The sequence below is a fragment of the Equus quagga genome, chromosome 12 (genome assembly GCF_021613505.1).
Source record: "Equus quagga isolate Etosha38 chromosome 12, UCLA_HA_Equagga_1.0, whole genome shotgun sequence".
Classification (NCBI taxonomy): Eukaryota; Metazoa; Chordata; class Mammalia; order Perissodactyla; family Equidae; genus Equus; species Equus quagga.
In genome coordinates this window covers 16,208,348-16,231,297 of record NC_060278.1, presented here as the reverse complement: position 1 = coordinate 16,231,297, position 22,950 = coordinate 16,208,348, and the positions used below count along the sequence as shown (strand labels likewise).

Genomic DNA, 22,950 nt, shown 5'->3' with positions numbered 1-22,950 from the left:
ATGCAGGAGAGAACTGATTTTGCCCAATTAGATGTCCCATAGTAAGTGCCTTTTGTTACACTGAATTTTCCATGACAAAATGTTTTATGTGAATTCTCAAGGCACAACTTCCAATCAGGTTCCAAACAAGATTCCCATTGTCATTCTCAAAGTAACAAGGAAAGGGACAGGAAAAATATGCAAGTAAGATATAATAGTTAGAAAACTTGCCTCCTCTCACCATGGCCTTCGGGGAGGAATTTACAGCTCAAGAATAGATTCTTAACCGAATTGAGAAGAGTAAGCTATTCCTGAGACGTTAACACAGCAAAAGAGAAGTCTGGCAAGTAGATTGCAAATCGAGAGCTAACTCAGACATAGGAACAAAAACTTGCCTTTAGAAAAATGATTTTAAAAACCTTATTGTGTTTATTGCTTAGATACTTCACATGCAGTTTGGAAGAAGATAACTTTAGGCTGAGATTGGTTTTTAAAATCCCTTTAGTGCTGACTTTATTCCTTCTGTTTGAATGAAGGGTCCAGAACCTCAAGATGCATATAAGCAATCTCTGATGCTGACTTGATGAGTTTGGAACTATTTGAATACTCTAGCTCACTAATAATACATTCACCATTTCTTTTGTTATTTCAGCACAAGATCAATCTAAAGTGAACAGGAATAATGTGAATTTTTAGAACTGTTTGACTGGTTCAGTTTCTCGTTTTTCCAGAAGGAGGGGAACTCACAGGTCTTTCCAATCAACAAGGAGTCTTGGAAGTTTGTCTCTAAATTTTTTTTTTTTTTCTTTTTGAGGAAGATTAGCCCTGAGCTAACATCCTCGGCCAATCCTCCTCTTTTTGCTGAGGAAGACTGGCCCTGAACTAACATCTGTGCCCATCTTCTTCTACTGTATATGTTGGATGCCTGCCACAGCACGGCTTGATAAGCAGTGCATACATCCACGCTGGAGATTAGAACCGGCCACTGAAGCAGAGCACGCAAACTTAACCATTGTGCCACCAGGCTGGCCTTGTCTTTAAATTATTGTACGTAGTTTGACAATATATAACTTTTTGGAAAAAAAATCCTGGAATAAATATTTGAACTCAGTCTTTTAATGGAGCTAGAGAGCCTTCTGATTATAATCAGGATTTTGAAGTAATGTTAAAATATCACCTTTTTTTGTTTCTAGATCCACCAATTTCAGGCAAAAGTTCTGTCTACCTCCTCTAACTCTGTGTCCTTTGGGTCCTATCTTACTTCTCAGCATCCTTTCTCCAAACGTATCCTATCGCATCTTTTGAACAGCTACTGTTATTGGAACATGCGAACTTTAAATTTAATTTCTCTGTTTTACATTAAAAAAAAGATGCTTGTGTGTCATGTAAAATTTATCTCAAAGTTCCCACAACTTTGGGTGATAGAATTCTGTGAATATGCTTCTAGAGGACATGTTCAACAAGCAGATAAAAAGTATTCTTTTCACATAACCAAACAAGGATCTGAGGCATGAGGGAGAAAGTGACTTTCCTGAAATTGAACCGTGAGTCAGTCTCTCAAATAAAATCACGTAATCTTAACTCATAGAAGTCAATTTCAAAATCTCACTTCCCCGTCATATGAAAGGATGAAAACATTTCTTACATTTCTTACATTTGTCTTTTGTAAGTCTGTTGATCTACTCTCTTAATCAGCAAGATTCTTTTACTGACTTGCAAGGCCACAAAAACAGAATGTTATGCTACGAAGAATGACGTGAGGTGTCAGGCTTGTGCGAGTTTCTTCTCCATCCAGAATACACGATCGGCTTAAAGATCAGAAGATGACTCCTAATCCACAGTCCACTATAGGGGAGAGGGCCAAATTAGGTCAAGAATCAAGAATCATTTTTTCCTACAGGTTTTGAGTTTCATACAGGCTTACATAATTTAAGAGTCTGAATTACAGACTGTCTCGGTGGCTTGTAGCTCTCTGTGGAAGATTCTGAGCTACGCAAAAGTGCTATTTTCATCTAAATATAGATAGTACCAAAAGTATGCTTGCAGACCCTCAACTCTACTTTCTGTTTATCTATGAAATTTAGAAGTTCTGATGTACTCTACAGTATTAAAATGTCTTTTAAAATCAACATAACTCTTCAGATGTTTCATTATTCAACAAAATACTGACTCTTCCTTATCTTTCATCATTTATTTTTTTAATTTAAAATAGAAAGGCCCAGAAGATTCACAGGCACCTGAAATTCATATAGGCAGTATGACAGCTTCCAACAGAAAATGTGAGTACCAAATTTAAAAAGCTAAACTTTAAATGTACAAAGTGCCATAGAAAAGTTTATGTCTGCTTTAAGATAAATATGTCAAAACCATATAGATTTCATATTGAGTGTGTATTTCACTATTAAAACCTTTGCAATGAAATTTTTGTATTTATTTTTTATTTTATCTTATCTTAATTATTTTATTGAGGTCATATTGACCTATAACTGTGTAAATTTCAGGTGTACATTATTATATATCAGTTTCTGTACAGGCTGCATTATGTTCACCAAATAAAATTTTTGATAAAGACTCATTCTTATCAGTCTTTCAAACATACTACACATTAGTATCAAATTTATTCCATTCTTTAAAAATTATGTTGTCCCCAATTGTTTAAAACTGATCCTCTGAAAACTTCAGTTAGTGTAAATACATATGTGGTTATGGGGCTCCTTTAGAATCATGGTCATGCTGTGACTGAGCCTTTCGCTTCTATGTGAAGTCTGGAGACATCCTTGGTTCTTTGGTCTTCTATCAGAGTCTACTGAAATTCATCCCAAACGTCTGTCTCATTTGTGATATTGCCATTGAGCTCAAATCAGTGATCACCTCATTCTTCACATCTTATTCTAGAACTCATTTATCCATATAATTTTCAACCAACCTTTTTTTTGCCTGATTTCACCTATTTCTGAATTTAATTTACCAGTTTTGGATAGGACTTTCTTCCGTTTTGCTTATGCTTCTGAATAATTCTTCGAAGTTTGTTTATTTTGTTGGTTTATTTTGGTTTTCCTCAGTTGCTCCCGAATCTTTGCCCCATTTCTCTCACTTATGTTGCCCTTTTGCGACACAGCCCTCCCAATATTTCAGTGTGAAGCAGTCATGGTTTGTTATTCTCATTCTGCCATAAGTTAGTTACCCAATAATAAAAATAGCTACCCTTTAGTGAACACTTCTTACACGCAGACGTGATACTAAACACTTGACACGGATTATCTCATCTAATCCTTCTACAACTTAATGAAGAATAATTATTATCCAAATTATGCAAATAAAGAAACCAATTATTAGACATGATAAGTCACTACCCTGGATTACATAGCTAGTAAGCTCCAGCACTGAGGAACTAAAGAAATGCTAATGCACCAACAATTTCTTTGTGGTAATCATTCATGCACGCATCCTTGTATTTTCTCACATTCTTTCATTCATTCAAGAAATGTTCCAAGATGTGCAATGTTTCAGGCACTGTGTATTCACTGGAGAATAAAATAAAAATAGTCTGTATTTCTAGTTTGCAATATGGTTAGGGATATATATACTAAGAAGAACAAACATGGTTGTAACAATCACTATTCTAAATGTGTTAGATATATTAACTCCTGTAATTTATTTATTTGATTTAAAAAATGTAATTACATACTCTGTCCAATTCCGCTTTCAAGACATTGTTAGTAATATTTTTCCTTCTAAATCCTTACTTCCAGGAGAAATTTTAGAATGTCTGGTACCTCGTAGGTCTGCAATAGACATTTGTTTGCTTTTGTTTTCGAAAGAAAGGAAGAGGAGAGAAGGATGCGCCTAGTCAAATTAGGAGCAGGGAACAGATGCTAGATAAGGGAGTAATGAAGGTCTGATTCAAATATTTTCAGGCCTCCTATCTTTCCAATTCAGATATCAAGCTTGGCATACAGAATGAATAGTTAACAAATCCAAATTCGATTACTCAACTGCCCTTTTGCCAGGGACATATTGAATTAGCTTCAAATATTTGATTACTTGCTTCTTATTACCTCATTGGTGGAACTCAGCTTGTGTTTCAAAACACAAGATGCAAAAATCCTATCCACAGTCTGATTTAAATAAACAAAAAGCAAAATGATACAAGATCCAGCCCATGTTTCAGCATGGAAAACCTCTGATAAGTCAGACAAATGGAACTCAATATGCCTGCGAGGTACATAAGGAAAGGTAAATATTCTTGATAATTCTATAATGAGTACATTAAATTACCAGTGACGGCTTGTCTTATCTTCTGCTGACTCATGTTTAAATTATCTTAAACAATATGCACAATGTGTTCCTTGTGGCTTAGAGGCAAATACGTATATTTGCCTTGTGGCTTGTTACTTGTCCATGATCTGACATTTAGAAACCCATAATCAGAGATAATAAAATAATAGACAACAAAAATAGGCCACACTGTTTTTTAACAGAGTATAAACTGGGTAAAAATTTTCCATTTGAATATATGCTACTAATATCAAAACTACATCTAGGTGTACGGAAATCACACTTTATTTGCATGATGTGATGTTGTCAAATGTATTATTTTAGTTTATTTTATTTTCACAAAGAAGAGCTTGGTTTCTGAAAATTGGCAGGAACAGCTAAGTGACCTGGTAGCATTATCAGATTCTGAGAGCTTCTAGGCACTGCCAATAAGAACTCCTAGAATTCAATAATTTGATATTTATCCTGTGTATTTATGACTCTTACCTAAAATCTGCCTATTATTAATAAAGAATAAAGTGAATTAGTAAACCACCAGAGGATATAAGTGAGTCTCACAGCGGTAGTTGTAACTGAAGCATGCTTTTTAGAAGTCAAATGTATGGGGTGTCTTTGCAAGGTAGTCAACACAGCCCTCTCCTGGCTGATAGTCTGAGCTATATACACTGTTTACTTTACTGAAGTTGCTTATTTCGTGGTGTTGGATACGATGAGTCAAATTGTAGTCTCCAAATAAAATAACAAACCATATTATAATATGGTCCTCCCGCAGACATAGTCCACACAACAGAAACCAGGAGGTAACCTCTTCCTATTTTTACTGAGTGTACAATTATTGGAATATTATGTTCAGTTCTAACAGTAACAACGGCTAGTGCTTCCAGTTATCCCACAGCATACATCTACTAAGAAATTAATGAAGTTTTAGACTGTGACAATTGATTTTATTGTATCTTCTTATCCAATGGTATACCTAGAGAGTTTACTATCAGACTAAGTGTTGTCCCCAAAATATTTGTTTTGTATTTCTTAGTCGTTCGACTCCATAACCGGGTTATGCTAATATAGTTTTAGGTTTTTGAAAACAGAAATTCTACCCATTAACAACTTGAACCCAATTATAATCTAAATTATTTCATTAATTAAACTCATTATGATCTAAATTATTTCATTGACTCTCTACTAATCAGATAGTGTATATTATGTAATAGAATCCCAAGAAAACATCTTCTCTTTATTTTGTTCCCAAGAAAACATCTTCTCTTTATTTTGTTCAATGTGCAGCCAATCTAGAACTGAAAGTTATTTTTCAGAAAGAAAGAACATTTGGTAATTGTTTCAAACCTAACTGTGGGATCAGCAGGGTTGGTAGTGGGTCTGTCAGGGTCACAGATGGGGAGTTCCTTAGGGAGGGTATCAAATTATTTTGAAATGCTTTACAAAAGACACACATGGAGAGGTTGTCAGTGGTATTTTGGGAGGTTATAACAATATTACTTTTATTTTCTTCTTTTGGCATAGCTGGACAAGGTGATAGAATAGTGAATGCCAGGGCATAATTTATCTCATTGTTAGGCACACCTGTTAGAAAAACAGTGACCATCCATCCAAGCATGTTGGTTACCATATTTGTACCTCCAACCCTGACATTTTGAAAGCTGAAGCAAAGCGGGGTAGCTTCGATGCAATTTAAGAACATCAAGGGTGCATGGGGAAGTTGGTCATGTTTGAGGGATTCCGTGAATTACTTAGTGCTCTGTTAATGCTTCTCACACCTTTGTTTGGTTCTTTAGGCAAAACCATTAGCTTGTTAGCAGTAATGATCCTGGTTGGGGACAGCCTGCATAATTTTGCAGATGGCCTAGTAATAGGAGCAGCGTTCTCATCTTCATCCGAGTCAGGAGTGACCACAACAATTGCTATTTTGTGTCATGAAATTCCACATGAAATGGGTAAGTCTGACAGTAGAACCACTGTTTCCTGCTTGTTCAGAAAATTGTAATATATTTCTAGCTATGGTTTACTAGGCTTCTTTTTCCAACATACAATTGAAAGAGGAATACTTTCTGTTCATAATTTATTTAAACCATAAGAAGCAGAGAACTTGAAAAAAAGAATTCCTGTACCTCAGGATGAAATTCAATTAGACTCCTTTATGATATTTCCCAGGGCCAGAAGTGATTCTCCTTGGGTTCTGGAGAATTCTATATGGGAGAAAGTCATTCAGAGAAACCTTTTGAAGAACTTTGGCAAGAATTTTAAAATCTGCATATTCAGTGTGGGAAAAACATTAAGAGGGGAACTTTACCCATTGTGTCAGCAGACAGGCCAGTGAGATAACATTTAGATTAAAGCTAAGCCATGGTTTCATCAACTCGATTTACACAAAATGTCTAAAGCCAAGCAGAAAATTGAAATGACAGGCGTATGGTAGCAGATGTGTGTTAAGATTCTTTTTCTGGATAATCTTAATAGCCCTGTAATTCAAATCCTGCCTCCTGGGAACCAAGATGAGACAACATAGGCATTTATGAAACAGTTCCAGAAAGAGTAGAGGCTGGTCTCAGGAACACACATGCCCTAAAGAGAGGGCTCTTAACAGTCAATCTTTCTGTCCCTAATTTCAGGCCTACGTTGCCCCCTGGGTCCATCCCTCCCTCTGGTGTTAAGTGTCTATTGCCCAAAGTCCTGTCACTTTCTCCTCACAGGCCCATCCCTCTCAGAACAGTTTATCCAAGGTCCTTCCTGAATCCGTTTAAATGTTCCTGGTCCGGGTGCCATCTTCTGTGGTTCTGCTTTTACCTACTATAATGAAACCACAGGGGAGGGTGACAGTCTGTGGCAGGCCAGCAAAGATGTTTTAAGATGTGTTCATAAGACCAATTATGCAATGGAACTAGGAAACTGAGTCCCTAAGTGTCTCTTTACTGAATTTCAGCCTGATCCCAATCCCTAAAACTAAGAAATAGGGGCTCTCAGATTAAAAGGTCATTCTTCTAAGACAGACACTGTATGATTTCACTCATATGTAGAAGATAAACAAACACATGGACAAAGAGAACAATTTAGTGGTTACCAGGGGAAGGTGGGTGAGGGGTGGGCACAAAGGGTGAAGGGGCGCACCTATATGGTGGCTGACAAATAATAATGGAGAACTGAATTTCATAATGTTGTAAACTATCATAACCTCAATAAAAACTAAATAAATTATTTTTTTTAAAAAAGGTCATTCTTCTTTTGGAGGAAAGTTGTGGAGAGAATAATGTCATTTTTCTATAATCATCAAGGCAATAAAACATTTTCTAAAGGAAAAATTTGTTTTCCTTAACAACTTTTGCAATGATTTTAAAATTTCATATTAAGTAGTTTTCTCTTTCCCCACAGCACTTCTTGCAGAAATAAATAATAAAAGCCAATATAATGTTTACTACCTCATGATTTTGCCTGGCTAATTTCCAGGCAAAAAGATTTAGAAACCCTGCAACAGCAAGGGCTTTATTTTGCATTTATCTAAGTTGAAAATGTCACAGGACGTGAGGAACTAAAGAATATGTCACAGTTCTCTCTGTAAATGCTATCTTTAGGAGCAGTAATGGGAATAGAATTCTTGAAATGTAGCTTTCTAATAGTGTGATGAGTTGGCTATGAATCCTAGAGAAATATAGGAAAGTGTGTTATTAACTGATCATTCAACTTTACTTATAAAATTGGTCCCAGTTGCTGAAATTTGAAGCAAGCTAATAGCACATGACTCTAACAAAGGTGTCATCAGTTAAGTGATAATTATATATTTTTTTTCCTTAAATTTCAGGAGACTTTGCTGTGCTCTTAAGCTCTGGACTTCCTGTTAAGATTGCCATCCTGATGAATTTTATAAGCGCTCTAACTGCCTTCATAGGACTATACATTGGCCTCTCAGTGTCAACTGATCCATGTGTTCAAAACTGGATCTTAACAATTACTGCTGGGATGTTCTTATATTTATCCTTGGTGGAAATGGTAAGCTTTGTGGCTTTCCTATTTTGTTTTTCAAAACACTGAAAATGTCAAACAGAGAAAAAGCAATAAAATGGAGGGATAGATGGAGAGAAGAATATAGATAATATAAAAAGCTAAAGAAATATTCTATGTAATCCAAGAAAGTAAGTTGTAGGCAAAATAAATGTAATTTGAGCTACAGAAAACATTGACATTCTACTACTCAGCTGTAAAAAAAAAAAGGATAAAATCGTCCCATTCACAACAACATGGATGGACCTTGAGGGTATTATGTTAAGTGACATAAGCCAGATAGAGAAAGACAATCTCTGTATGACTCCACTCATATGTGGAAGTTAAACATGTAGACAGAGAACAGATTAGTGGCCACCAGGGGAAAGGGGGAAGGGGGGTGGGCACAAAGGTTGAAGTGGTGCAACTACAACACGACTGACAAACAATAATGTACAACTGAAATTTCACAAGGTTGTAAAGTATCATAAACCTAATAAAAAGTTAAAAAAAAATTAAAGCATAAAGACCTAAAAAAAAATTGACATTCTTTTAGTGAATTTAAGTGGAATGAATGAAACTTTTATAATTGTCAAAAAGTGATCATCACTTCATTCTGCTATGGCTCTGCATCTGTAGATGATGATTGCATTGCCAGCTGAAAAATGAGAAGTTCTGTTAAAGAGCCAGCTATTTTGTTTATGCTTGGAAAATACTTCAACTGAATTTGTCGTTAAATTAAGTAGCTGTTTGACTTAATTAACCAACCGTATTTTTAAAAATAATGATTTCATCGACTATTTCATCTATCACTTAAGTTATAATTGTCAAAAGGCTATCATGCTGGTGAAATGAGAAAGATTATTATAGTATTGGGTCTGTAAAGTTGCAACATGTATTTATTAAAGAGCTCCTTGCCGACATTAATGGTAACTTAGTCATCACTTTTCATTCTCCATAATCGTATGAAGAAATTGAACCTGGGAATATTTACATCTTTTTGCCTCTTAAATTCTGGTCTCTGCAAGGTAAACCAGTTTTTTTTTTAAGGTCATCTTCCTTTAGACTTGCTTACAACTTAAATGTCTTAAGGCGAAAGTTGTAATGATTATCCTTTCTCATGGGTAGGATAAGGCAAATAAAAATGACATACATTAACAGAAGAAATATTTAAGACTAAAAATCAATAGAAAGCCAGTCAGAACAGAAGCAGAATATGTGATTACATGTATCCTGGAGCAGAAAAGTAAAATAAACAATCTCGAGGATAATATGTGGAATAGGACCATCGGTATTGCCTAAGGATGCGACAGAATCCCGCTATTGTCCTGGAAGTAAATAAAAAGAAATGTATCACAAGGAAAAAAATCTGGAAGACAGAAACCTGTGCTGATACAACCAGAATAACAGTGATTTCTTGAAGTAGATGTCAGCAAGGGGATTGTCTAAGTGTCACCATTTTAAACCCCAGCATAAATGCTTCTGACTTTCCAGTTGTTTTTCTTAATTCTCATGAAATTGAAATAGATGAGGTGAACACCAAAATGTACTTCCATGTTTAGAAATGTTCTTACATATTATTTATGATACTCAGGAAATTTCCTAATCTTGATAGTGAAGATAGCTAAAAAGTGGGGTAAATTCTACCCCCTTTTCTAAACCCCAATCCCCAAGCCGCGCTCAATGTTACAGAATTCTGCGATTTCTAGCGTGAGAAATCTGGATTTCTAGCGTGGTGTGACTTGAAAAGTACACTGTCGCTCATCATTGGATGTTGCAAGCTACCTTTTGTTTAAAATGTCTGTATATAAGTTCTCAAACTCACTCTCGAGCCTCCTGATTTTCAGCTTTCTATTCTGATTTCTTTTCTCTTTATGAGTCAGTTGGGGGCAGTTGCTGTATTCTTTTGAAGTTTACTTTGTCTTTGAACATAATCTAGACCTCTCTTCAAGTCCAACGGATGTATATGTATGTAGTCAATCCTTTTTGGTGTTGTTAGGGAATCTGCTCTCCCGAAATTGACCTGGAAGATTATCAAGAATGATTTGTCATGTAGAACCCTAACTAAATATGTCATTGTCCCCCAGATGTTTCTCCTCTTGGTCTTGTAAGGATAAGCAATTGCGTGTAAGAAAGCAATGTGGAGAATATTCTATGAGATTCCAACAAGAATAAATCTTGACCTTATTGCAAATTACTATCAGCCAAGGAAAAAAGCAGCATTCTGGCAGAAAGACAGGAAAGAAAATACTGAGTTTCCCGGGGCTACTTCCTAAAATCCAGGTCGCCTGCTCTCACGGCCTTTTGAGTAACTTCTAAACAAACACAACGCTTTCACAGAGGAGTAAGTTTAACTGTTGCTGTATTCTGGGGCTGTGCCAAAGAAAATAGTCTTTTGTCATTTAAAGGGAAGAAAACAAGGTTTCATGACTCTGTAAAACAGCAAAGAAAATAAATGACAGCAAATAAAGGGTAAGAGAGAATACTTGCCTACACTGGTGATTTACTAAACCCTGGAAATTTACCAGGCCCCTTTTGAGCAGGGTTAATGTGAAAAGATTAGCTGGATTTTTGCTTTGCTTGTTTGTTTCAAAGAAATTGGGCATGTAATTTCAAATTCCAAAAAGGAAAAGAACTAGGGGCAAAAATGGAGCCATTAGCAATGAAGTCAAGGAAAAAGAAAGTCTTCTCTAGGGAAATCTACCAGCTTAAATGCTCCAAAGTGGTATTGCCTTATCCAAGAACACAAACTCCCAGTTGCACTGAATGGTTTCTAAAGAAAGTTAAGAATGAATGCAGCTCTGGGTGGCCTGAGGAAATTCATCCTCTGTTACAAAGATCAGTGTCCTAGCCTGGATTTCCCCCAAGTGGAGGCTAAGACAAAGGCAGTTCATCTTGGAGGTGATTCCAGGGAGCAGGAGTGAAGGGCAGATGGAGCGAAACAGAGAAGGATGAAAAATCTATAAAATGATGTGTTTTTGTTAAGTTGACCACCAGTATGGGGGATCCATCACACAGGACCTTCTGAGGTGGCTCCTGTCCCCATTGTTCAAAGCTGGCCCCAAAAGCATTATCCCCCTACACTTCCAGGTTATGCATGCTTGAGTGCCAAGGGATTTCCCATGGTGGTCCTATGACATCACACTGGAGACGCCCAGGGCAGGAGAAAGAGGCATGCAGTGTGTGGCTGAAGAAAGGCTCTGTGCAAAACCAATCAACGCCTCCTTGGAACTGATCTCTGCAGCAGTAGCTGGGGTGAGATGGGGCTGAGAGACTATAAACCAGCACAAAAGTACTGCCCATTAGCAGTTGACCCCTTCACCACTCAAATATGCGCATGCTCTCCTTTACTTTTAAGTCCTGTCTATCCCAAAGTCCCTTCATGTTGGCAGCCAGACAAAAACTCCACAAAGACTTAATACAAAATGGTTAGTGGAAGCTCCAAACTCTGCTGATCTTCAGGCAATAGCTGATATTTGTCATCTTTGTCCTCCAGCACCCAATGTTGATTCTCCTCATCTTCAGGCTGTGCTTTGGCTGAACTGGATTTCTTTTTTATTTTTTAATTTATTTTTTTATTGCAGTAACATTGGACTATAACATTATACAGTTTTCAGGTGTACATCTTAATATATTTCGAATTCTGTGTAGATTACATCATGTTCGCCACCCAAAAACTAATTATAGTCCATCAACTCATATGTGAGTCTAATCACCCCTTTTACCCTCCCCTCTCCCTCCTTCCCCTATGGTAACCACAAATCCAATCTCTGTTGCTATGTGTTTGTTTGTCATTGTTTTTATCTTCTACTTATGAGTGAGATCATAGGGTATTTGACGTTCTCCCTCTGACTTATTTCACTTAGCATAGTACCCTCAAGGTCTATCCATGTTTTCACAAATGGCAGGATATCATCATTTCTTATTGCTGAGTAGTATTCCATTGTGTATAAATACCACATCTTCTTTATCCATTCGTCCCGTGATGGGCACCTAGGTTGCTTCCAAGTCTTGGCTATTGTGAATAATGCTGCAATGAACATAGGGGTACACATATCTTTATGCATTTGTGTTTTCAAGATCTTTGAGTAAATGCACAGCAGTGGGATAGCTGGATCATATGGTAGATCTTGTTAATTTTCTGAGGATACTCCATACTGCTTTCCATAGTGGCAGAACCAGTTTGCACTCCCACCAGCAGTGTACAAGGGCTCCCTTCTCTCCACATCCTCTCCAACACTTGTTGTTTCCTGTCTTGTTAATTATAGCCATTCTGACCAGAGTGAGGTGATATCTCATTGTAGTTTTGATTTGCATTTCCCTGATAGCTAATGATGTTGAACATCTTTTCATATGCCTGTTGGCCATCTGTATATCTTCTTTGGAGAAATCTCTCTTCAGATCTTTTGCCTATCTTTTTATTGGATTGTTGGTTTTTTGGTTGTTGAGATGTATGAGCTCTTTCTGAATTTTGAATATTAACCCCTTATCTGATATATGGTTTGCAAATATCTTCTCCCAATTGTTAGGTTGTCTTTTCGTTTTGTTGATGGTTTCCTTTGCTGTGCAGAAGCTTTTTAGTTTGATGTAGTCCCATTTGTTCATTTTTTCTTTTGTTTCCCTTGCCTGGCCAGACATGGGACTTGAAAATATGCTTCTCAGACTGATGTCAAAGAGCGTACTGCCTATGTTTTCTTCTAGGAGTTTCATGGTTTTGGGCCTTACATTCAAGTCTTTAATCCATTTTGAGTTGATTTTTGTGCATGGTGTAAGGGAATGGTCTACTTTTACAATAAATAAACACCATTTATTGAGGAGACTCTCCTTTCTCCATCGTATGCTCTTGGCTCCCTTGTCAAATATTAGCTGTCCATAAATGTGTGGGTTTATTTCTGGGCTCTCGATTCTGTTCCATTGATTTGTGTGTCTGTTTTTGTGCCACTACCATGCTGTTTTGGTTACTATAGCTTTGTAGTATATTTTGAAATCAGGGAGTGTGATACCTCCAGCTTTGTTCTTTTTCTCAGGAATCCTTTGGCTATTCAGGGTCTTTTGTTGTTCCATATAAATTTTAGGATTCTTTGTTCTATTTCTGTGAAAAATGTTGTTGGAACTTTGATAGGGATTGTGTTGAATCTATAGATTGCTTTAGGAAGTACGGACATTTAACTATGTTAATTCTTCCAATCCAAGAGCACAGAATATCTTTCATTTCTTTGTGTCCTCTGCAATTTCTTTCAACAGTTTTATAGTTTTCGGTGTACAGATCTTTCACCTGTTTCATTAATTTTATTCCTAGGTATTTTATTCTTTTTGTTGCAATTGTAAATGGGATTGTATTCTTAATTTCTCTTTCTGCTACTTTGTTGTCACTGTATAGAAACGCAACTGATTTTTGTATGTTGATTTTGTATCCTGTGACTTGACTGTATTCATTTATATTTCTAAAAGTTTTTCAGTGGATTCTTTAGGGTTTTCTCTATATAAAATCATGTCATCTGCAAAGCGTGACAGTTTCACTTCTTCTTTTCCAATATGGATCTCTTTTATTTCTTTTTCTTGCCTGATTTTTCTGGCTGGGACTTCCAATACTATGCTAAATAAGAGTGGTGACAGTGGGCATCCTGATCTGGTTCCTGTTCTTAGAGGGATAGCTTTCAGTTTTTCTCCATGGAGAGTGATATTTGCTGTGGGTTTGTAATATATGGGCTTTATCATGTTGAAGTATTTTCCTTGTATACCCATTTTATTTAGAGTTTTTGTCATAAATGGATGCTGTATCTTGTCAAAAGCTTTCTCTGCATCTATTGAGGTGATCATGTGATTTTTATTCTTCATTTTGTTAATGTGGTGTATCCCATCAATCGATTTGTGGATGTTGAACCATCCCTGCATCCCTGGAATGAAACCCACTTGATCATGATGTATGATGTTTTTAATGTATTGTTGTATTCGATTTGCTAGTATTTTGTTGAGGATTTTTGCATCGATGTTCATCAGTGATATTGGCCTGTAATTTTCTTTTTTTGTGTTGTCCTTGTCTGGTTTTGGTATCAGGATAATGTTGGCTTCATAGAATGAGTTAGGAAGCCTCCACTCCTCTTCAATTTCTTGGAAGAATTTGAGGAAAGGTATTAAATCTTCCTTGAATGTTTGGTAGAATTCACCAGGGAAGCCATCTGGTCCTGGGGTTGCTCTTAAAGCAGGTACCCAGGGAATCTAGTCTTTCCTTCCCAGGCCAGATGATTGTAAATCCAGTTTGGGGAGCCTCAGCACAATTGACTACAAGGTTTAACAGCACACTCCTGTTGCAGTTTTCCTGTTAATTAGGTAGGTACCCAGTGTAGCTGGTTGCTAGGCTCAGGGGCTTACAGTTGCGATAGGCCTCAGGCCTACAAGGCTGTTGTCAGTTCTCTTAGGAGTGCAGCTGAGTGGGGCTGGCCCTAGGCACGAACACTCAATTGTTTCAGGCTTTGGCAGGTGGGGCTGATCCTTTTTATGGCTATTTGTGAAGCACAGGTCTTCTGCCATTGATAAGCCCCACCCCCCACAGGACCACACACACTGCCAACACAGTCCTGGTCCATGCAAACTTCTCAACCCCCTGGAGCATACCCCAATGCCACACTTCAGAGGCCCCCACCTCTCCACCAATGCCTGCCACAGTTCACCTGCTCCTCACACAGGCCCTGCCCCACAGAGGTGGACATACTCACCTGCTTATAGAGGATCAAGGCACCCCGTCAATGCAGGCCGACAAGTAGCCTGAGGCTTGCTGTTGGGTGGGGCCAGTCCCTAGGGCGGGCTGCCTGCCCTGGCTGACCTAGATTAAATCTGTGCTCTAATGGGTGTGGCAGACCCCTGGGCTAACAGGCCAGGGGAAGAACTTCAATGGCATCTGCCTACTTGTGTCAGCAAGCCTGGACTAGGTGACAACAATGGCCACCACCAATGTATCCATCTCCAGAGAGGTCTCTCCTCTCACTGAGATGCACCCAGAGCCTACTAGGTGAGTCTCTTTTCAGCAAATGACTGTCAGCCTTCTTTCTGGTGATTTTAGCTTGCTGAGATGGGTGAGTTTGTGCATGGGCCCTTTAAGACCCAGGTCTTTTTGCCTTCATCCAATAGCTTTTCTGTGGTTATTCCCCACTGCAGTTAATAGCCAGCAAAGCCAGAGAGTAAGGCCCTCGTCTCAGTTGTGCTCAGTCTGAAGGATGCTTATAGCAGTATTGGCCCCCACTCAGGACCTCACTCCTCCAGGGTGGGCTGCATACCTTAGAGTGGCTCCCTCCTGGCCAGCCGAGAAACTCCACTGCTCCTGAAGGTGGCTTTTTTTCTCTCCAGAAGGAATTTCTGCCTCTTCCACCTTAGTCAGGACTGTCCCTTGTTGTGGGGGTTCTTTTAATCCAGTTTTCAGTTTTTTATCCAGGGTAATTTTTCCAAAAATAGTTGTAACCTGGTTGTGTTCGTGGGAGGAGATGAGTTCAGATTCTGCCTACACTGCCATCTTGATGAGATCGCTCTATAATCCTTTTATTGCCTTGCTGAATTCAGTTTGCTAGTTTAATAATTTTTGAGGATTTTTACATCTATGTTCATCAGGGATTCTGGCCTATAATTTTATTTTCTTGTGATGTCCTTGTCTGGTTTTGGTATCAGAGTAATGCTGGCCTTGTAAAATGAGTTGGAAAGAATTCCTTCCTCTTAGATTTTTGGAAGAGTTTGAGAAGGATTGGTATTGATTTTTCTTTGAATGTTTCATAGAATTCACCAATGAATCTGTGTGGTCCTGCACTTTTGTTTGTTGGGAGGTTTTTGAAACTTCTTTCTCTATTGATTAATCCATTGACATGAAAAGCTCAAATGACCAGGTGATAGTCATAGCTTCATGTTCAGTGGAAATATTCCCTGATGTTTTCCCCTCAAGAACAGGGATCTGTGATCTGACAGTGCTAAAGTTTGTAGGAAAAGGAAGTACATAGTCCACAAGAGGAACAACTGGCAATGGTTGTTTACCATTGTTTCAGGATTTTCTCAATTGTTTCTGCTCTTATCTCTATTATTTCCCTCCTTCTACTTATGTTGCATTTAATTTTCTATTTATTTTCTTGCTTTATCGGGTGGAATGATACATCATTGATTTTGAATCTTTCTATCTTTTCTAATATAAGCATTTTAAGCAATAAATTTCCTTCTAAGCACTGCTTTAGCTGATTCCCATATATTTTAATATATTGTGTTTTCATTACCAATCATTTTGAAATGTTTTTAAATTTCTCATGTAACTTTTTTCCTATTTGATCCATGTGTTATATGGAAGTATGTTGCCTAATTTCTCGATATTTGTAACATTTTGAAATATCTTTTTGTTATTTTAATTTAATTTCTTCATAGTCAGAGAATATATTATATATTATTTAAGTACTTTGAAATGTTTTGAGACTTGTTTTATGGTCCAGCATGTGGTCTCTCCCAGTGAATGGCCGTATGTGCATTTGAAAAATACAGGATGCCAGGTTCTGTGAATGTCAATTAAGTCAGGCTGGTTGATAGTGTTGTTCATGTTTTCAAATTCCATTCTGATTTATTTCTTCACTTGTTCAGTTAATTATTGAGGCAGTGATGTTAAAATATTGGCTTATATTTGTGAGTTTGCCTATTTCTTTGTTCTATCAATTTTGCTTCATGGATTTGAATTTCTGTTATTAGATGCATGCATATTTAGGGTTGTTATGTCTTCTTGATGAATTGATATTTTTACCATGCTGAAAGGTCCCTCTTTATCTCTGGTAAAACTTCTTGTCTCGAGATCTCCTTTGTCTGATGTTAACATAGTCACATCTGTTTTTCTCCTTACTGTTTGCACAGAATATCTTTTCCATTTTTTTATCTTCCACCTATCTGTAGAAAGTAAGTGGTGGCGCCTTGATAGAGTATTTGAAGTATCACGTAACAAAAGAGGTGTCTAAGGTAGTCAGCAATCTCTGTGATTAATATGTTAGTATCTATTTGTCTTGTTTATCTCCTTTCTCTAAATCTTATTTATAACAGGATCTATTGGTTTGCTGTCTTTTTCATACTCCCATGTTTGCTACAAAGATTTAATGAGATTTGTTCTCTATAGATATAATGCTTCCCCCCACCCCGAAGATATATGTGTCTTAATCTTGTTTACCTGTGAATTATGTTATTTTACATGTCAAAGGCACTTTGCAAATGTGATTAAAGTTTAGGACCTTGAAATGGGGATATTATCCTGGACTATTTTGATGGTCCCAATCTAATCACATGAATCTTTAAGTGGAAAAACTTCTCCAGCTGTGGTAAGTGAAAGAGACGGGCAGACAGAAGGAAGATTCAGAGAGATTCCGTGTTGTTGCTGACTTTGAAGATGGAGTAAGAGGGCCAAGAGCTATGTAGGCAGCCTCTGGAGGCTGGAAAAGGCAAGGCAACAGATTGCCCCCCCCCCCCCGAGCCTCCAGAAGGGAGACTAGCCCTGCAGACACGTTAATTTTAGCCTGGTGAGACCCAGGTCAGTCTTCCGACCTACAAATTGTGTTGTTTCAGGCCACCAGGTTAGTGGTAATTTGTTAATATCAGCCATAGAAAACTAATATATCCATGTGCTACTAAACTTGGTTCAGATCTGCTTGGGAATGGAAGCAGCTACGTAGGAGCATCTCATTCTGTTTCATTTCTTAGAAGGAACCAGAAGTTCCTTCTAAGAAAATTCTCAGAACTGCAAGTCTAGAGGATTTCTCATATCCATCTTCTCTAAAGATACAAAATTTCTCAAATAGAAGGAAAAAGACAAGCCCTGGAAGTATTGTTTTTTTAGCAGTTTGGATAAGAGAGACTTTATTTTTAACAAATATTACTTATTGTTTAAATACATTAATTCATATAAAAAAACATAAATAAGTTATGCCACAGAAAGGTTTATTTGGGACCTGAGACAAGTTTCAAGGCTTTAGGCAGTTTTCTTAAGGTTTTAGATCCCTGCATACTGTTTCCATAGCAACAAGCCCATAGAAACCTCTAAGGGCCATCACTATGGATGTAACTAGAGGTGTCCCTAGAGTTGAGAGAACTGGACAACTGCCCAGAATCTAATATGTTAACAGCACCCGAGCTGGGAGTGGAAGAGCTGCAACGCAGAGAGGTAGGTAGCAGAGAAGGAAGTGCCTCACCAGTTCATGCCAAAACAAAACAAAACTCAGGCCCCCTCTGTGCGCATCAAGGTGAATCAACTCAGATTATACCTTATTTCTATGCCCCTCCCCTCCACCAATCTCCCTTATTACAGAGTTTTCCGGATCTCTTACCCCTCTCCTCTGCACTTTTTTTGGGTGCTCTTTTAAAACTTCTCTTCCTCTTCCAGACTGTTATTGGTATTCCTTCTATCTTTATTCTGCTTATGTAATAATGGGGAGTGGGGACAGCCAGATTGAAGAGGGGTCAGAGCAATTTACTTATCTGTCCTCTTCTGGGAAGTGTATCCCCAAAGTAATTGCACAGCTAGACTTTTGCCTGGAGCATTTTCCAATTTCCAGATAATTTTCCTCGTACGAAAGCCAAGGTGAAGAGTATTTGTAATTTGAATTTAGACTAGTCTGCTTTTAAACTATACTCAAACACAAGAATAATATCTGAGTAGTAAACCCAGTCAATAAATAAGATTATCAGTAGCCCAAATGAAGAGCATCCATTGGCTTCTCCACAGTAATGTTAGTTCAGTCAATGTAACAGCTTCAAGATAGTGAATTGGGTGAAAAGATTAAAAGTTGATTGACAAAACAGCTACCTTTTTAGCTAGACTTTCCCTCTTTCCTTAATCACATGACTATAAAATTAAAGTAAAATAGTATCCTACACTTTTAGAATATTAATCCTATTCCCTCCTCCCCATCATTCTTTCTTTATCTTCAGATTCATTGAGTGTGATTGAGTCTCTCTGTCTCAGAGAAATATAGATAAATCCAATGCAATTCAGCCAGTAATCTACAATCACCAAGCTGATTAAAAAACTCTCATTTTTGGTAAATGAGTTCTGTCTCCAACCAAAAAACAAGGAGGCTATCCTTTCCTTTAAATTTGGCAATACTTAGGCATAATGCCCTTTAAACAACATCCTTCCATAGAAAGGGGATATTTTGTTTGGTGAAAAAACATATAAAATAACCTTGATATACCTGTTTGCTTCCAAAAAATACTCTACTTGAAATCAATGAGTGCAATTGACATCATTTTAAATACTGTATTTCTGTGAAAAAAGTGACAACCATTTAAAAATCATTTCAGGCAGCAAAACTAATATAATTCAACATTCACAATTATGTCTTCACAAAAGCAAAAAGCATGAATCATTCTTACCAACAGTTTGGTAAGATTTCTACTCTCTTTTTATTCTCTTTCTCTAAAAATCAGTCAAGTCCTACGCTTAGATATTTTCTACTGAGAAAATGATTAATAGACACAATTTTGGTGAATGCTGAGTTACATAATTTACAAAAATTGACCACCAGAAATGTTTGTATTTTTCTGCTCTTTATGTCTCTTTTCTTCTAGCAAGTCTGTCAAACCATGCTCATGCATGCACACACACATGCGTGAATATATCTTCCAAAGCAATCCATTTCATAGGAAAATTCTAAAGCTTGCTAATGGCTCTCTTTGCTGAGCTATACAATTAAGAGTCTGTCAGGCCATCCCCGGTTGCCTAGTGGTTAAGTTTGGCACACTCGCACACTCTGTTTCAGTGGCCTGGGTTCAGTTCCCAGGCACAGACCTCCACCACTCATCTTTCAGTGGCTGTGCTGTGGTGGTGGCTCACATGCAAAAAAAAAAGAGGAAGATTGGCAGTGGATGTTAGCTCAGGGCAAATCTTCCTCAGCAAAAAAAATAAAAATTAAAAATTGGGAATTTGTCTAACTGAATTGCTTTCCCTAAGGAGAAAATGAAGTGAATTGTTAAATACAAGTTACAAGTGGGTAACATTTTTGTCTCCCCTAATTGTATGTCAATGCTGTGGTCTTTGTCTTATAACTCAGTTTTCAAAAGAGAAATTTTCATTTATTTTCTGCTGCAACCTGCTTCATAAATTCCCTTGGGAAGGTACTATCAAGAAGGTAGAAGACTATAATAGCCTGTATTTGAATATTTAACAAATAAAATATCTAATGCTGGATTTTAAAAAATAACCTTCAGATAAGCTTCCAGTTTGCAAAGAGCAGTGGTCCTCACTGGTTTGATAAGGAAAATTAAAACTGCTGTATTCAGCTGTTTTGTGAACACAGCTACTAACTTAAAAAGACCTAAGTTCAAAACAGGACCTCTGTCAATGGGAACAAATCTCTCAATTTCAAGATATTGTTGAGTCAACTAGTAATCTGTGTTGTGGGTCTTCCTATTAAAACAAATATGATGCTAAAATAGAACCCACTATTAGGTTCCCCTTTACATTGCTGTCAAAAGGGATAATCAAGGAAATGAAGGAAGGGGAAAACTTACACAATAACCAAAAGGAGAGATTATGTTGAAGCCACATCCAAACTGCTATTGAATTAAAATGTTGGGAGATTGTTAAAAGCAAGAATTGATACAATATTTTTATAATTTTATACAATGCAAATATTCCAGAGCAGATTTTCATTCTCCAGAATACTGTAGAAAGAGAAATCCAGCAGGGCCTTCCTGACATTCTGTAGCAGATAAAACCTCATCTCTGTGGATAGGCCACTTTCCCAACAAGGTCCAGCCAGAGGGACAGCCAGGATCTTTAAAGGACAGGAACCTCTATACTCCTCTTCATCTTGATACAGTAGGCAGTCACAAAGAAATTCAAAGTGGTCCACACTGCAGACTATAGAAAGAAGTGATTCTGATACTCTAGAAATGGATTGTTTTATAGTTCTTAATGAAGTGTGAGAACATGAGGGCTGAGTTTATTGTCTTAGTCCGTTTGGCTGCTATAACAAAAAAAAAACCATAGATTGGCTGGCCTATACAACAAACATTTATTCTCGCAGTTCTGGAGGCCAGGAAGTCAAAAATGAAGGGACTGGCTGATTTAATGTCTGGTGAAGACTTCAAACCGTGTTGGTGGATGACTTCCTTCTTGTATCTTCACTTGGCATGGCGGAGAGTAGAGAGAAGCAAGCTCTCTCAGGACTTGTACACGGGCAATAATCCCGTTGATGAGCGCTCTGTCCTCATGACCTTCTCTAATCCTAATTACCTCCCAGAGGCACTGCCTCCTAATACCATCACCTTGAGGGGTAGGGTTTCAGCATAGGAATTTTGAGCGAACACAACATTCAGTCTGTAACATTTATGCTCTGGGACTTTGAGATCTAAACCTAACCCAGAAGTTCATGTTTCTCAAAGCAATCTAATGACAATCCTTACAAGGCAGTAAATGACACCTCTTCTTATCCCATAGTTTCTTAGATATAATCTGAATGCTGCTTATTGTAATATTATAATAAGCTAAAGTTAGTCAAAGGAAAGCTTGTGAAACCTTAGAGTGTATGTGTGTGTTTATTCCACTAAAATATTCATAACATAAAATGTACCATTTTAACCATTTTTAGGTGTAAAGTTCAATGGCATTAAGTACATTCACACTGTACCACCATCTATCTCTGGAACTTTTTTCATCATCCCAAACTCAAGCTCCATACTCACTAAACACTAACTCCCCAAACCCCGGCCCTTACCACCTGGCAACCACCATTCTACTTACTGTCTCTATGAATTTGACTACTCTAGGTACCTCATGTAAGTAGAATCATACAATATTTTTCCTTTTGTGACTGGCTTATTTCACTTAGCATAAAGTCTTCAAGACTCATCCATGTCATAGCACGTGTCAGAATTTTGCATGGTATGTATTTACAGCATTTTATTTATCCAGTTATCCATCAATGGACACTTGAGTTGCTTTCACTTTTTGCCGCCTGTGAATAGTGCTGCTGTGAGCGTGGGTGTACAAATATCTCTTCAAACTCTGGCTTTCAATTCATTTGTGTATGTATCCAGCAGTAGAGTTGATGGATCATATGGTAATTCTATTTTTAATTATCTGAAAAACTGCCTCACTGTTTTCCATGGTGGTTGTACTATTTTACATTCCTACCAACAGTGCCCGAGGGTTCCATTTTCTCCACATCCTCACCAACATTTTTGATTTTCTGTTATTTTGAAAACAGCAATCCTAATGGGGGTGAAGGGGTATCTCATTGTGATTTTCTTTTGCATTTCCCTAATGATTAGTGATGTTAAGCATCTTTTCTTGTGCTTATTGACAATTTATGTATCTTCTTTTTTGTATGTGGTGAGGGAGTCCAACTTCATTCTTTTGAATGACGATATACGGATTTCCCAATACCATTTGTTGAAAGGACTGTTCTTTACCCCATTAAATTGTCTTGGCACTCTTGTCAAAAATCATTGCCTGTGTATGCAAGAATTTATTTTCTGGGCCCTCTACTGTGTTCCATTGGTCCATACATCTATCTTTATGCCAGGACCACACTCTTGTTTATTGTAGCTTTGTAGTAAGTTTTGAAATCAGGAAGTGTAAGACTTCCAATTTTGTTCTTTTTCAATATTGTTTTGCCTATTTGGGGTCCCTTGAAATCTTAGATGAATTTTAGGGTGAATTTTTCTATTCCTGAAAAAAAATAATTAGGCTTTTGATAG

The 22,950-nt window shown here is 37.4% G+C and overlaps 1 protein-coding gene across 1 annotated transcript in view; it reads left to right on the top strand.

Annotated features, from left to right (window-relative positions):
• Nucleotides 1-22,950, top strand: part of SLC39A12 (solute carrier family 39 member 12) — a 77,487-nt gene that overhangs the window by 33,549 nt on the left and 20,988 nt on the right. The window contains exons 9-11 of the mRNA XM_046678050.1: nt 2,192-2,258; nt 6,051-6,209; nt 8,069-8,256. Of these exons, the coding sequence (XP_046534006.1) occupies nt 2,192-2,258; nt 6,051-6,209; nt 8,069-8,256 (414 nt within the window). The remainder of the gene's footprint in view (nt 1-2,191; nt 2,259-6,050; nt 6,210-8,068; nt 8,257-22,950) is intronic.